The sequence below is a fragment of the Ctenopharyngodon idella genome, chromosome 16, assembly GCF_019924925.1.
Source record: "Ctenopharyngodon idella isolate HZGC_01 chromosome 16, HZGC01, whole genome shotgun sequence".
NCBI lineage: Eukaryota > Metazoa > Chordata > Actinopteri > Cypriniformes > Xenocyprididae > Ctenopharyngodon > Ctenopharyngodon idella.
Window position 1 is genome coordinate 9,071,423 of NC_067235.1, and position 14,211 is coordinate 9,085,633.

The 14,211-nt window shown below is 37.0% G+C and overlaps 1 protein-coding gene across 4 annotated transcripts; it reads right to left on the reverse strand.

Annotated features, from left to right (window-relative positions):
• Window positions 1-396: 396 nt before the first annotated feature.
• On the reverse strand, window positions 397-9,182 carry LOC127497728 (C-C chemokine receptor type 5-like). Of its 4 annotated transcripts, XM_051866419.1 has the most exons (3): window positions 8,089-9,178; window positions 4,095-4,169; window positions 397-4,015 (listed from the first exon to the last, which is right to left on the reverse strand). In XM_051866419.1, the coding sequence occupies exons 1-3, from the start codon at window positions 8,112-8,114 to the stop codon at window positions 2,956-2,958; spliced, it is 1,161 nt and encodes a 386-aa protein (XP_051722379.1). In that variant the 5' UTR covers window positions 8,115-9,178; the 3' UTR covers window positions 397-2,955. The 4 variants fall into 4 exon arrangements, 1 of the variants encoding a protein (XP_051722379.1); XR_007925638.1 differs by lacking the exons at window positions 397-4,015; window positions 4,095-4,169 and adding an exon at window positions 6,415-7,275 and having other exon boundaries at window positions 8,089-9,182; XR_007925637.1 differs by lacking the exons at window positions 397-4,015; window positions 4,095-4,169 and adding an exon at window positions 6,415-7,281 and having other exon boundaries at window positions 8,089-9,182.
• Between the last annotated feature and the right edge of the window lie 5,029 nt (window positions 9,183-14,211).

A 14,211-nucleotide genomic window follows, 5' to 3' on the forward strand; every position in this document is an offset into this window, starting at 1 on the left:
AATGCATGTTTTTTGCTATATTTGGACTTTATCAAGTTTCAAAATCCAAATTTTACTAAGTAGGAATAATTCAGACCCGTCTGTGTTATTTAAATAAAATGACAAATCACTCAAGCAAACTTCCCGATTTGTCTTGTACTGAAATAATCAAAAATCTCATTCCTCATGAGAGTAAATTTGCAAAAACATGTGCATATAAAATAATTGCATAGCAAATGGAAAAATTGTTATTCAAATAACTTGTGTAGCCTACTATAAATAATATAATATTTATAATCGAGTGTTTTTTTAATATTTTAATATTATTATTTAAATTATTTAAATGCATGCCATTTTAAATGACTAAATTTAACAATAATCAGAACTATCTATAACTGTCAAATTATAAAAAGCAAACAAGTATTGTTAATAAATTAAATTAAATTAAATCTTTATGTAAAAATAAATGTAAAACTGACAATGCCATAAACTGATTGAAATATTTAGAAACATTTTAGAGTGTTGAAACAATTTTTATTGCAGCCAATATATAGCTTGTTTACTAAACCAAAACAGTCGATCAAAAATCAAAATGCATACGTTTGAGGAACATAGATCAACTGATTGTTCATCATGTTCATTGTCAACTAAAAATATGTATATATAAATTTATTTCACAGCCTCAAAACAGTATGGATTCAATGTGGGAAGCAGGTTTGCTAACATACTGTAAACATGTGTATTGTGAAATTGCCAATGAAATAAAAAATTATTTTTAACAAAGTGTTGGCTTCATCAGCTTCCAACCTGTTTTTACATAGAAGACCTAAAGGAGGCGACACCTGCATAATCACAAACACACTACAGAGCTTTGTGACTGAAAATGACTTACAGTTCAACTGCAGAGAAAATCCCCTTGTAGCAGTGAGAGTTTAATTGGAGTCTTAAAAAACAATATTTATATACACATAAATGTATTTATAAAACAAGATAATCCTGATCCTGGATGTTAATTTGTCTATGCTGTGTTGCTAAATTCCAAAATATAGTAACATGTTTGACTTATTGATCATATCAATGTGCAGCACCCGTCACAGATCTTGATTTTTGAGCATACCAACATTATGTAATGTTAAGAAATGTATATTCGACTTCTGTTCAGATGTACACGATGTTTTTCCGCAGTTGGATATGATAAAATTGGCTGCGAGTGTGTCCCAGCACTATGAGTTAGTGCACTGTCAGGACTTCTGCATCCCCACGTAAAACCTGTGCCAAATCCAATATGTGGATAATTCTGCTGTGAAGTGGACCTTGCAGATGAGTGGGACTAACGCTAGGATGAGAGAGAGTCACTTCCGCAGACCTTTTCCCTCTCACAACGCACCACACCATCTCCAATTGATTAAGTCAATGGATGTGCTGCGTTCTCTGATGCACCATGAACTCTTTTGTGCAGGCACCTTTAGTTAAATAGACACGTGTGACATGTTCAGAGCTTCAGCCTTTTCCCTTAGGATCAGTATCTGAGAGTAGGAGACCAGTTTGTTTTGTAACACATTTTGCTTTGATACCTGTATCTGTTTTTTGCACAAAGTATCTCAAAAGTTGATAGGCCTATAATTTTTCCACACTTATCTACAAAGCCCACGCCAAAGGGAACCAACAGAAAACACTTGCCTTAAACGCTTTGTTTGTATTCATGTTAACAATTTGTTAAATCATTGTAGCAACATGTAAATTCATGGTAGCAGTGGGCTAAAACTTGCTAGCAACATGCTAATTCATGCTAGCAATGTGCTAAATCATGTTAGCAACATGTTAATTCATGTTAGCACTGGGCTAGTCTCAGTCTCAGACATCACGCCCATGGACCGTTGGCTGAACGTCTGATGCATGGCACGCTTAATTGGAAACACTTCAGGAGTTTCGAAGTCGTCATCTGGTTGGTTGAATTATACAGGATGTCCGGGAGACACGTATGACGCATTCTTTGACGGTCTGCCTGGAAACAAATGCCGTGACGCCAAACCCCCTTGTGGACAAAAAGACGCCGTTGTATTTACAAGCGCTTACCAGGATCAACTAAATGCTAGATTTTTAGAAGTACGTGAAGTTCGTGGCTCCATTGTTGTAGTAAACTTGCACAATGCTCTTGAATTAATAATTTATAGATGTACGCCGGTCTGTTATTGCAGGGACATCAACTTTACATTTTCATGCCCCTAAACATGACGCGGAGCAAAACGAACTGTGATTGGTTGCGTTGCATGTCAGTCAAACGTCCACTTGGGCGGTCCTTGGCCAATGAAAGCTGCGATAGAGTCCAGACCTTCTGCCGTCAGTCTGAACAACGTCTGGCTACACGAGACTAGCAGTGGGCTAACACATGCTAGCAACATGTGAATTCATGTTAGCAACCTGCTAATTCATGTAGCAACATGCTAAAACATGTTAGCAACATGTTAAATCATGCTAGCAACATGCTAAAACGTGCTAGTAACATTTATTTTTACTTTCTCTGAGTAAAACCTTCAAACTTTAAGCTGTTCAAAGTTATTAAACTTTCAGACCTGGCTTTGTCAAGCCAACATCAAAGTTTGTTATCAAACTTTACTCATCTATTTTAGTTATCCCTGTAATCTGATTATTTCTGAGTTGGATTTAAAATTAAAAAACAGTTTTGTTTCTTGGATTCTCCTGCATTGTGCGATTATTACTGCAACCCAGTTACTAACTGACCTTGTTGCTGTTCTCAATGGTGTAAAATTATCACTATGCAATGTGAACCATATATCTTTATTAAAGGTGTTTTTTCTTACAAAATACAGTTCATCTAATTATAGCATTAGTAAACAAAAAAGCCACTAAGAGTAAAAAACACTTTTTTCTCTTTATCCAAGTAAAACCTTATTAGAATTTTCTTTTCCTTTTTTTTCCTTTTGCCTGTATTCCCTACTCCAATTAATGTTCCGCTTACACTGCAGCGGATCTCTCATCCACACTAGTGGAATGTAAATAAACAGATCCTGTGGCTGGTGTAATATAATTCTGCATGAACTGCAATCTACTTAAGGGTGTCTTGTACAGCAGTCTAAAAAGATGCCTCTTAAATTTCCCTCCCACAAACACATAGAGAACTGGATTCAGGCAGCTGTGTGAGTAAGCCAAAGCTTCTGTGATCTGTAGACTTAGACTGATTGCCTTACTGCTCTCACAGGAATGAGGTATGTATTCTTTTATCTCTAAGGCTTTCACAAAAGCTGCAACATTGTATGGAGCCCAACAGCAAAAGAAGACCACCATCACCACAATAACTAGAAGCATGGCCTGCCTCCTGGAAGAGCGAACTGTCAGGAGTCTAATTAGAATCATTGAGTAACAAAATCCAATCACAATAAGTGGGATAATTAAACCAATGACATTCATTTTAAAGATACCAATTATCTTTGAAGAATGATTAGAAGGGTGATAATCTGTACAAAGCTTTTGATTATTTATATCTGTGGTTTTGAGGTACAGCAACTCAGGAAAGGATGCAAAAACAGCAATGATCCATGTGACCATACTGGCTAAGATCCTATATGTCCTTGTTCTGACTCTCAAGGCAAACACAGGATGAACTACAACTAAGTATCGATCAACACTCATCAATACTATAAAGAATATCCCACTGTAGAATCCGATGTGGTAGACACTAAGGACCATAGTGCACATGACATTTCCAAAGATCCACTGGTCTCTGGCATAGTGTGCCAGGAAGGGAAGGGAGGAGACCAAGAGCAGGTCAGATAAAGCCAGGTTCAAGAGACAGATGTCAGTCATGCTTCTCAGCTTCATACCCATCAAGACCACCCAGATCACAAGTGTGTTACCCAGAAAGCCCACCACAAAAAACAGGGAGTATAACACAGGAAGGAAGCTAGCTATATGATCTCCATAATTACAGGAAAACGCAGACTGGTCAATGTTTTGAGCATAGTAGTCATCATAGTAGTCATCGTAGTAGTCATCATCAGCACGTTGTCCATTCACAATTGAATAGGAAAAAAAATATATGAGCAAAGCAGAGCTTCTCCTTCAACTGTTAACTAAAAAATATGATATGTCCTCACCTGGATGATGCATAATAATTTAGATCAAGGGTGCTGTTGGTCACCATCTCAGTCCATGGAGGCTGTGCAGTGGTCCTGTTTATGACAAAAATGAAACTTATTATGCAGTCTAAATGGATCTTTAATTAACATACTGTACTATCATCAACTGAATCAACACTGAACTGACTTGAGCTGAATAATGACACTCTTATCTTCTTTGCTTTATAGTTGGACTGAGTTTGCTTAAATTGCTAATGATCTTTGCAACATTCACACTGTTACTGAAATAAATTGAATCAACATTGAACTCAGTTGAGCTGAATAATGACATTTTTGCCTTTTTAGGGCTTCTTTACAGCTGAAAGTGTATTTGTTTCATAATTAAGGTAATTTGCAACATCGGCACTGTTATTTATTTATTTATTTTATTACTGTGAATCTGAATGTGCTATATAAATAAATGTGTCTTAACTTCATCAGAACAACACTCACAGAGGTGGGTAGTAACGAAGTACATTTACTTTGTTACATTTACTTGAGTATTATTTTGGAAAATTTGTACTGTTTTAGAGTAGATTTAAATGTGGGTACTTTAATACGGAGCCCCGGACATGACATGCAGGAAAAAAATAGTAGGCTAAATCGTGCGCACGATTTATTAATTCGTTCCCTCGATTTACTAAAACGTGCGCACTATTTATATTTCGTTGTCTCGATTTACTAAAACGTGCGCACGATTTACCATTCCGTTCCCTCGATTTATAAATCATGTGCAATCGAATAGTAAATCGTGCGCACGATTTAGTAAATCGAGCTAACGAATTAGTAAATCGTGCGCACGATTTAATTTTTTTTCTTGTAGGCCTATGTCATGTGCGGGGCTCCGTACTTTTACTTTAACTTGAGTATATTTCTAATGAAAAATCTGTAATTTTACTTCGCTACGTTGGGCGACGTTCCTCTCGTTACTTTATTTTTAATGCAATACTGTATACATGTTAAGAAATGCGTAGTTTATTCCAAGCGCGCTGTCTCTTTTTTTTTTCATGAACAATGCCCCATTCACAAATGAATCGCTCTTTTGAGTCGATTCTGTATAAAGACTGGATCAAACAAGTTGGCAAAACTGTCTAAATTGGTTCGCGAATCAGTTTGAATGATTTGTTCAGTTCCCTGCACGCACTGAATCGTCTCAAGTGGTTTCTCACTCAGAGCGTTGGATGAAGTGGCAGTGGACCTACGGTCAGTTAAAAGCAAATCTGCAAATGCATCCTATTGTATGCCAGCGATGAAGATCTTTATTAGCTGAACTGCGTATGCTGTCTGTGAACAATTCCACAGGTATCGATTTCATTTGATTTCAATTTATACAGCCAATAGCCTACATTTTACAAACAAATTACAAACAGATTACGCCACGATAACAAAGTATGTAGCATTTCTTTACCGTTTTTTGGACATATATCTTAATTTATACATTAAATAAGCTACCATTGTTTAGAGAGAATGAAATGAACACCCGCCGTCCCGCGGTAATTTGTGGGTATTGCGCAGTGGCTGCGCCGGCGACCTGTTCGTCTTGAAAATTAATGCCTTTGCGTTGACACATTTAACCATTTACACGCGCCTGCAGAAATATACGTTTTATTACATTTTGGAGAACAAACGGAAGAAGATCCGTAAACGTGCATTTGATCATTGTTTGTGTTCAGATGTTCAGCGGTTATGAGCGCGAGCACATGTAAAGAGTTTCTCTCTTTCTTCTTTCAAATGTAGCTGTATACGTTATTATTATACAAAGCAAAGGACATGCAATGATATTCGGGCTACAAATGCCAGAAATAATGCTAGTCTCTTCTGTGTTTGTTGAAAAGATATCTAATTATGATAATAATAATTTAAATATCTATCTAAATAAAAACATGCTATTGTATTATTGTATACACAGCCTACATACAGACACTACCGCTAAGAAGTTTGGGATTGGTAAGATTTTTAATGTTTTTAAAAGAAGTTTCGTCACCAAGGCTGAATTTATTTACTTAATACAGTTAAAAACAGTACTATTGTGAAATATTACAATTTAAAACAGCTGTTTTCTATGTGAATATATAGTAAAGTGTAATTTAATCCTGTGATCAAAGCTGAATTTTCAGCATCATTACTCCAGTCTTCAGTGTCACGTGATCCTTCAGAAATCATTCTAATATGCTGATTTGCTGCTCAAGAAACATTTCTGATTATTATCAATGTTGAAAACAGTGTAGTTTTTTTTTTTTTTCCAGGATAACTTGATTGTCACGCTGGGTTGCAGGAAGGGAAACACAGACGAAGAGAATCAATCCAAAATACTGGTTTAATGAATAATCCAACAGGGAGACAGGCAGTCAGGTGCAACAACATAATCGGACGGTGAACAGACCAAGACTGAGTGAACAGGAGGAACTTAAGTAGCAGACTTAACAGGGGTAATTAATGGAACACAGGTGATACAAATGAACTAATGACCAAAAGTCCTTAAACTGAAACTAAACAGACTGTGACATTACACCCCTCCCAAGAAGGCGTGGCCTCATGCCATGGAGGGAAGATGGAGGCGGCTTGGGAGGAGGACGAGGACGTGGCCAGGGGCAGGAACCAGAGGCAGGCAGACGGACAGAGGACGACGACCAGGACGGGAGTGAAGGAGGTAGCATCCAAAGAGGCGAAGGTAGGAGTGGCCAGGTGGATGCGACCCAGAGCTCAGCCAAGGCGATTCCCCAAGGTGGAGTCGATGGTGGTAGGAGCCATGATGGAGATGGACTTGGGGGGATGACCGACGGTGACAGAACCTTGGGAGGTGGAGCCCACCGCACAGACGGAAGTCGAGGTGGTGATGGAGTGCTCACACCCCTGGTCAGACTCACTGTGGTGCTTCGGCTCTGGGGCGATGTAGAGTTCCACCCTTCCATCCTCGGGCGTAGGCTCTAACGTCACGGCAGGCGGAAGCTTCCAGTCTGCGGGGGGCTCAGGCGTCGATCACGGTGGTGACGAGCTGGGCTCTGGGTCTGGCTGGGTTCTGGATTGGGACCGCACGCATTCCAGACACCTTAATACGGCTTTCCTCCAATCAAGTCCGGTGGTGTCTGAAAGGTGGGTGACGTTGTGAAAGTTGGCCCCGATCCAGAACAGGGTGTTAAGGGCGTCGTCCTCCAGAACGCTGTTGCTGGCCAAAAAACAGAAGTTAGTCACATATGAAAAAAAATCGTGTCTCTCCTGGGCCACGGTGATGAACATTGCCCGTTCATCAAGGTAGGGCGGTCCGTTCATCTGTCACGCTGGGTTGCAGGAAGGGAAACACAGACGAAGAGAATCAATCCAAAATACTGGTTTAATGAATACTCCAACAGGGAGACAGGCAGTCAGGTGCAACACAACATAATCGGACGGTGAACGGGAGGAACTTAAGTAGCACACTTAACAGGGGTAATTAATGGAACACAAGTGATACAGATGAACTAATGATGACAGTAACAGATGATGGCAGGAAACTGAACAAAGGAACATGTGACAAAGGAACATGTGACAAATGAAAACAAACTGAAAGTCCTTAAACTGAAACTAAACAGACTGTGACATTGATGAATAGAAAGTTCAAAAGAAAAGCATTTATCTCGAATACAAAGCTTTTGTAACATTATACACTGCTGTTTAAAAGTTTGGGGTCAGTAAGAATTTTTATTTTTATTTTTTTTGAAAAGAAATTAATACTTTTATTCAGCAAAGTAACTAGTAACTTGCTACTTGAGTAGTTTTTCTTTGGATACTTTTTTACTCTTACTCAAGTAACTATTAAGATCTATAAGAACTTCTGCTTTTACTTGAGTACAGTTTTTGGATACTGTACCCACCTCTGAACACTCGTGACACGTCTTATGTCTTGATTAGTGTGAGCCTTTCATAAAGAAATCTACACTCTTAGTGTTTATTTTCTGTTGTTTGAACTATATTTTGAGAAAATGTTTGGTCTTACCTCAGTATGGCATCTGTATAATTCATAATTAGAGAACCAGAGGTGTTCTTTACTGAGTTAGACAAACAGGGAAACAGAAATTAGCATAATAACACTGCAAATAGATAATCTTTAAGGCATTAGTACAAAATATGGTAGGATAGCTTAAACCCCACCTTAGCACTAGTTGATTGTCATGAGTGGTAGCCAATGAGCATGGTGCCTGATTATTTAACCCTTTAACTGATTTCTCAACTGTACGGTAGACCTTACTTTGAGTGTGAAAAAAATCAGTCAAAAGAAGGAGATGAGACAAAAATCTTCCACAGCTCTATTGTCCCACCCCACTGCCTGCTTTTGTCATGGAGGGATGGGACTTTTCAATTTTCAGGTGACAGCATCAGTTTGCACACTTCAGTCGGTCACTCGAAAGAATGAAGTTGCTGATCGGTCATCGAATAATAGGGTCAAACATGGTATCAGTTAAGGAGGGAATCAAACCACAATGTTGTAGTTAGTAGGGTAGAGTTTAAACAATAGAAATATGGCAAAATATAAGAGAAATACAGAAACACCTGTTTGCCATGACTTTCCAAAACTATGCGTGACCGTACGGTTGATATGTCTGTAAAGGGTAAAAATAGCCAGATGGTAGGAACTGAAGTGTGACAATAGGGTCTTCTAAGAGTGGATTATGAGGATGTCCATGGGGATATTTTTTATTTTTTTCCTCAAGCAGACATAGTAAAAACTTAATGGAATTTAAAATACAATATCATAAATGTACATTTATGCAGTATTTTATTTTGCGTATAGTGGAAAGGAACTGATCGGGTAATGAAAAGTGAGTGTTACATACATACAAAGACACTTTACTATCCCATGAGGCCTTGGAAGAGGACTTGTAAATTGCATGGAAGCAACACAATTTACATTGCAATGCCAAAAATGGCAGATATAACATGTCTGGATTGCATTCATATAGAACAGGGGTGGGCAAACTCGGTCCTGGAGGGCCACTGCCCTGCAGAGTTTAGCGCCAACCCTAATCAAACACACCTGAACCAGCTAATCAGTGCCTTCAGGATTACTAGAAAACTATAGGCAGGTGAGTTTTATCAGGGTTGAAGCTAAACTATGCAGGGCAGTGGCCCTCCAGAGTTTGCCCACCCCGATATAGAACATATACTTTTTTTTATATTAGTAGCGAACTAAATTCTTCTTCAAATGTAGTACTTTGACAGTGATTTTGCAAGTTTTTAGAGAAAACTGATGAAGAAGAAGACTATTATGGCAACAGCAATAGTGTCCATTTTGCAAATATTGGTAATTCATTTCACAATGTGTGAAATCAAGCAAGTGTAGCTAGTATTTGCATTCACACTCCTACATATACTATGATTTGTTTCACACCGCAAGCTTCAGCAGACCGTAAGAGAGTGCTTATAAAGTAACACATGTATAAAAGCACTCTGAAATGGTTGGTTGTACCTGTCAACCACACCAAAAAATTAGAAAAACTCTGGTTTGAACATTCAGGAGCTCAAGTAAAATGACAAAAAAAAACAAAATTTATGGACGATAAATAGACTTTTTATTTTACAAAACTTGCAGTATTCCTGTTGTGAAAAATGCTTTAAATTGCCATATTATCTGAATTTACTGAAATTTGCTGAATTTATTGAAATGGTTATGAATTAAAATCACTAAAAGTAATGTATTATTTATTTCTAAACACCTTTTTTTTTTTTTTTTTTTAAATAAACTTAATTTCATGTGGACCCTGATAATTATGGAAGGTATCTAAGATGTACTAACACTGTTACAGTTATGTTTATTATTCAGAAAAGCCCATAAAATAGTACTGCAAATGTAAAAAATGTGGTAAGAAAGATTTACCATAAACTGACATCTCAACCGTACAGTAGAGTTTTATATCTTTTAGATAATAACATAAATTTTGACAAAAAACTGCTTGAGGTCATTTTTTATATGTTCAATAATAAGAATTTTAAGAAAAATAATTTTTTCATTGGCTCCATCTAGGGGTGAAAGTTAAAGGGTTAAGGCTTGGTTTGTGTCACTTGTGCATGTGTCATTGGTGTTTCCGCCCTTGTTCGTGTCCTTATGCGTAAGTCCCACCTTCTTATAAAAAAAAAAAAACAGTCATATATATATATATATATATATATATATAATATATATATATATATCACCTGCATGTCAAGTGATATAAACTGTCTATCAAGTTAAGATATGTATATTTTATTTCATATTAACCAAGTTTTACTGTTGCTTTTATATAATTGGATATTTTTTTTTAAAAAAAATTGGAATTCAGTAACGACAACCGAATTAACCCTTAACAAAGCCAGCCGAACTACTGCAGCTAAACAGCTATGTGAAGAATGAAAATGAAAATATTGTCAGTTAACTAGCAAGTTTTGTACAGTATGTCTCTCTTATCTGACACACTAAATTGAGTTCAATGAGCTGTCTTCTAATAAGCTGATGATCTGATTCAGGTATGTTAAATAGAGAAGACATAGGCCTACAAAATGTACAGAGTGGTGGGTCACCAGGATTAAGATCCACTGCATTAGAATAAATGCTTTATGCTGTTTGCACATTTGACTTGCCGAAGATTAGTAATACTATGTCTTTTCTTCCTTTACTCTTTAGGTATGAAACTGAGTAGTCTGTACATGCCCAGGGATAAGAGAGTTGGAGTGGTTTGAAAGTTAATTTTGCAGCTCATTATTTGACCCACTGGAATACTTAAAGAAATTAATAAATGGGGCCCAATTTTCACCCACTGTGGTGCTACAAGTAAAACAATGTGGCCATTTGTGGGTCTAGTGTGATCACCCATGTGGGCCCCATAAGCTTTTTGTGTGTAGCCCACCTCTGCCACATTATTAGCACCCATTTGGGACCCAAGTGAGCCCATATAATGAACATCTAAATGGGCCCCACTTAGAGCCTACTGTGGACCCACCATGTGCCCCTACACTCTAAAAAATGCTGGGTTGTTTCAACTCAAATTTGGGTCAAAAATGGACAAACTCAATCATCGGGTTAAATTTTTAATTACATTTTTAACCCAGCAGTTGGGTTTGTCCATATTTGACCCAAATTTGGGTTGAAACAAACCAGCATATTTTAGAGTATATCAGCTAACATACATGTGGCCCATGTGGAGCCAATGGACAAATTTCTCTGTTCCCCATTTGGGTTGCCCATGCAGGGCCCAAGTGACAGCCCGTCAAAAACCCATATGGTGCCCATGGAAATGTTGGCTGGGAACATAACCTGCTAGCTGCACGCCTTTAGGCTTCAGAGGTATTTGGCGCATACTGTACATACCCTTTCAACAAAGCTCCAGTGGGTGTGACTGCACAGGTTTAGACATAATATAATATTATATAATTTATAAAGCATAATTATAACATAAACCAATGGTTTTTTTTTTTTTTTTCACCTTACAAATAATAATAATAAAAATAATAATAATGGCAGTAATGGAGCCCATTTAAAAATATTCCATGGAATTCCTGAAGAGGCTCAGACAATCTGGTCCACAAAGCCTTTGGCTGAGAAAGATCTTAAGCAAAGAAGGGGTGACACGGATAACAAATAGGAAATGAGGATGCAGAGGGGGTAAGAACATTTTGCACAAGATTAAGACTGTGGTTAGCAGAAGATTTGACCTCACTAGACCCCAGTTGTTTGGATTTAGGAATGGAGACAAATCATAATCAAACCTAAATACCTACCAAAAAAAAAAAAAAAAAAAGTTAGTGCATAAAAGATCATCTAACCATGCTACGTTACAAATTTTTTGATGTCAAATCCCAGATCTCTTGTAAATAAGACTAATGAGTTCCAGGCCATAATGATGAAAAACCATATGGATATGGCTGCAATTTTAGAGACTTGGTCTTTCTGAGCAATTATAAGGTATTAATGGATACACTTTGTTTTCCAACTGCCAAACAAGTTGCTGGGGTGGAGGTGTTGTATTGTACATCAGAGACAATGTTCCATGATGTCCTTTAACCTGTAGTAATGTTCCAGACTATCTAGAATGTCTGTGGGTGAAGGTGAGACCTTCCAGGCATATGCTGTATCTGCTGTTGCTGTGTGTATGTGGTGTTTTCACCACCACAGTTACCACATTACTATGAACTTCAGTCCATGATATCTGCCTAGATAGCAAACTCTGTCATTCATGACAGGAGGTGAATAAGGCAACCTGTACCAATGAAAAAAAAAAAAAAAAAAAGTCATTTATAATACGATCTTGCCTGAAATTGATAAATATTTCTCTATGAAAACAGTAAAAAATATATCCTTCAGACAAATCATGGATCTTTTTGCTCTAAGTCATTTAAAGAGATTTGGTTTTCAAGTCCCTATAATGAAAGGCTGCTCACAGCAAAGTCAATGGGTGGAGCTTGACATCCAGCTCTCCCTCTTTGGATGTAATGGGTGGAGTTTGAAGGTCTAGCCACACCCTAACTATAACCCTATCCCTAAACATAAACTAGGTAAAGCTCCACCAATTAGACCCACAGGGGTGGAGCTTGACTAGGTCAAGCTCCAGCCATTGACCATTTGTCTATTTTTGTATTATTATTATTTTTTAAATTGTTCTTAAATTGTTGGTCTACTTAGTACTAATGTTTCATTGGAACAGCAAAATACACATTTGGGGAAACTTGTTGAATAAAGTCGTTATTTTTGTTTTGTTTTTGCACAAAAAAGTAACATGTATATAAAGCTACATCAGCAGAGTTTTTAAATGTCTCTCATAGTTGTACTATTAGTAATTTCCAATGTAAATGTCATAACCTTTGTTTTTGAGTACTACATGTTCACTTTTACCTGTAGTGTCTGTGAGCAAACTTTCCAAACTTGCAGAAAGCAAAAACACTAAGTACCAGTTTCATTATGGTAGTGGGGATAGTCCCACAGAAGGTATCAGTATGTTATTATGAATGTCCTGTGAATGAGTGATGTCTATCACATGATGATTTGACTGGCTAGTAAAGATCTATTCACTTGAACTGGTCAGATATGAGAACGCTGCACATAATTTCATTAGAAGGGTCGCAGTGGGAATATTAGACTGAATCATAATGTCCGCTATGATACAGTCTATGTATGGTCTACGTGAAATCTGCTCATCATGGGAGAAACAGAGCTGAGCACAATTTGAATCATGCATTTGTGGAGGAGTTTGGTGGCTGGGGTCTGTGGTTAAGCCCATGACCTAGTTTCTAGCCTTAGCTCTAGACAAGTTTAGGGCTGTTTTTGTGATTTGTTTTACTATAGATATCACAATTTATTTTGTGAAGAGTGCAGTACACTGAGTTCTGTTATTTTGCTTCACAAAGTTGGCCATTGCATCACTATCACTCATCACATTATTTTTAATAACTCATCAAAGCTTGCATGTTCTTTCTTGTGACATTTGCCTGTTTACTGGTAGTCCAAATTGTACAGCATCTACTTTGAACATAAATGCCCCAATGTCCCAAAGTGATTTTGTGACAATTATGCTAGCAAATACATTTACAGAAGCGATCCCTGGGGAGCATTATTATTTTACTTTCCTTGATCATTTATTCAAAAAGTAGAAGATATTCAAGTTCTGCAGAGCTTCTATTATAGTTAAACAGATTTCCGTTTTATGCAAGTCTAGTGATTGTCAGATATTTATATTCTGAACAACTTAAGTTATAGGTATTTTGTTTTCCCCTCAATTATCAATATGAATTTTGCATAATATTATGCTAAATTCATATTGATAATTCCTTTTTAAAAATGCTAACTACATTAACTCACTGGTAACATTTTACAATAAGGTTTCATTTGTTAACATTAGTTAACTACAAACATGAACAATCAAAAATACTTTGGAAGAATTTATTAATCTTACTTAATATTAATTTTAACATTTACTAATGCATTATTAAAATCAAAGATTGTATCTGTTAATACAGCCTGAGCTAACCTAAACTAACAATGAACAGATGTATTTTTATTAAAGATCATTAACAAAGATTAATGAATAATGTAATGTATTGCTCATTGTTAGTTTATTTAATGCATTTATTGACGTTAAATAATGGGACTTTA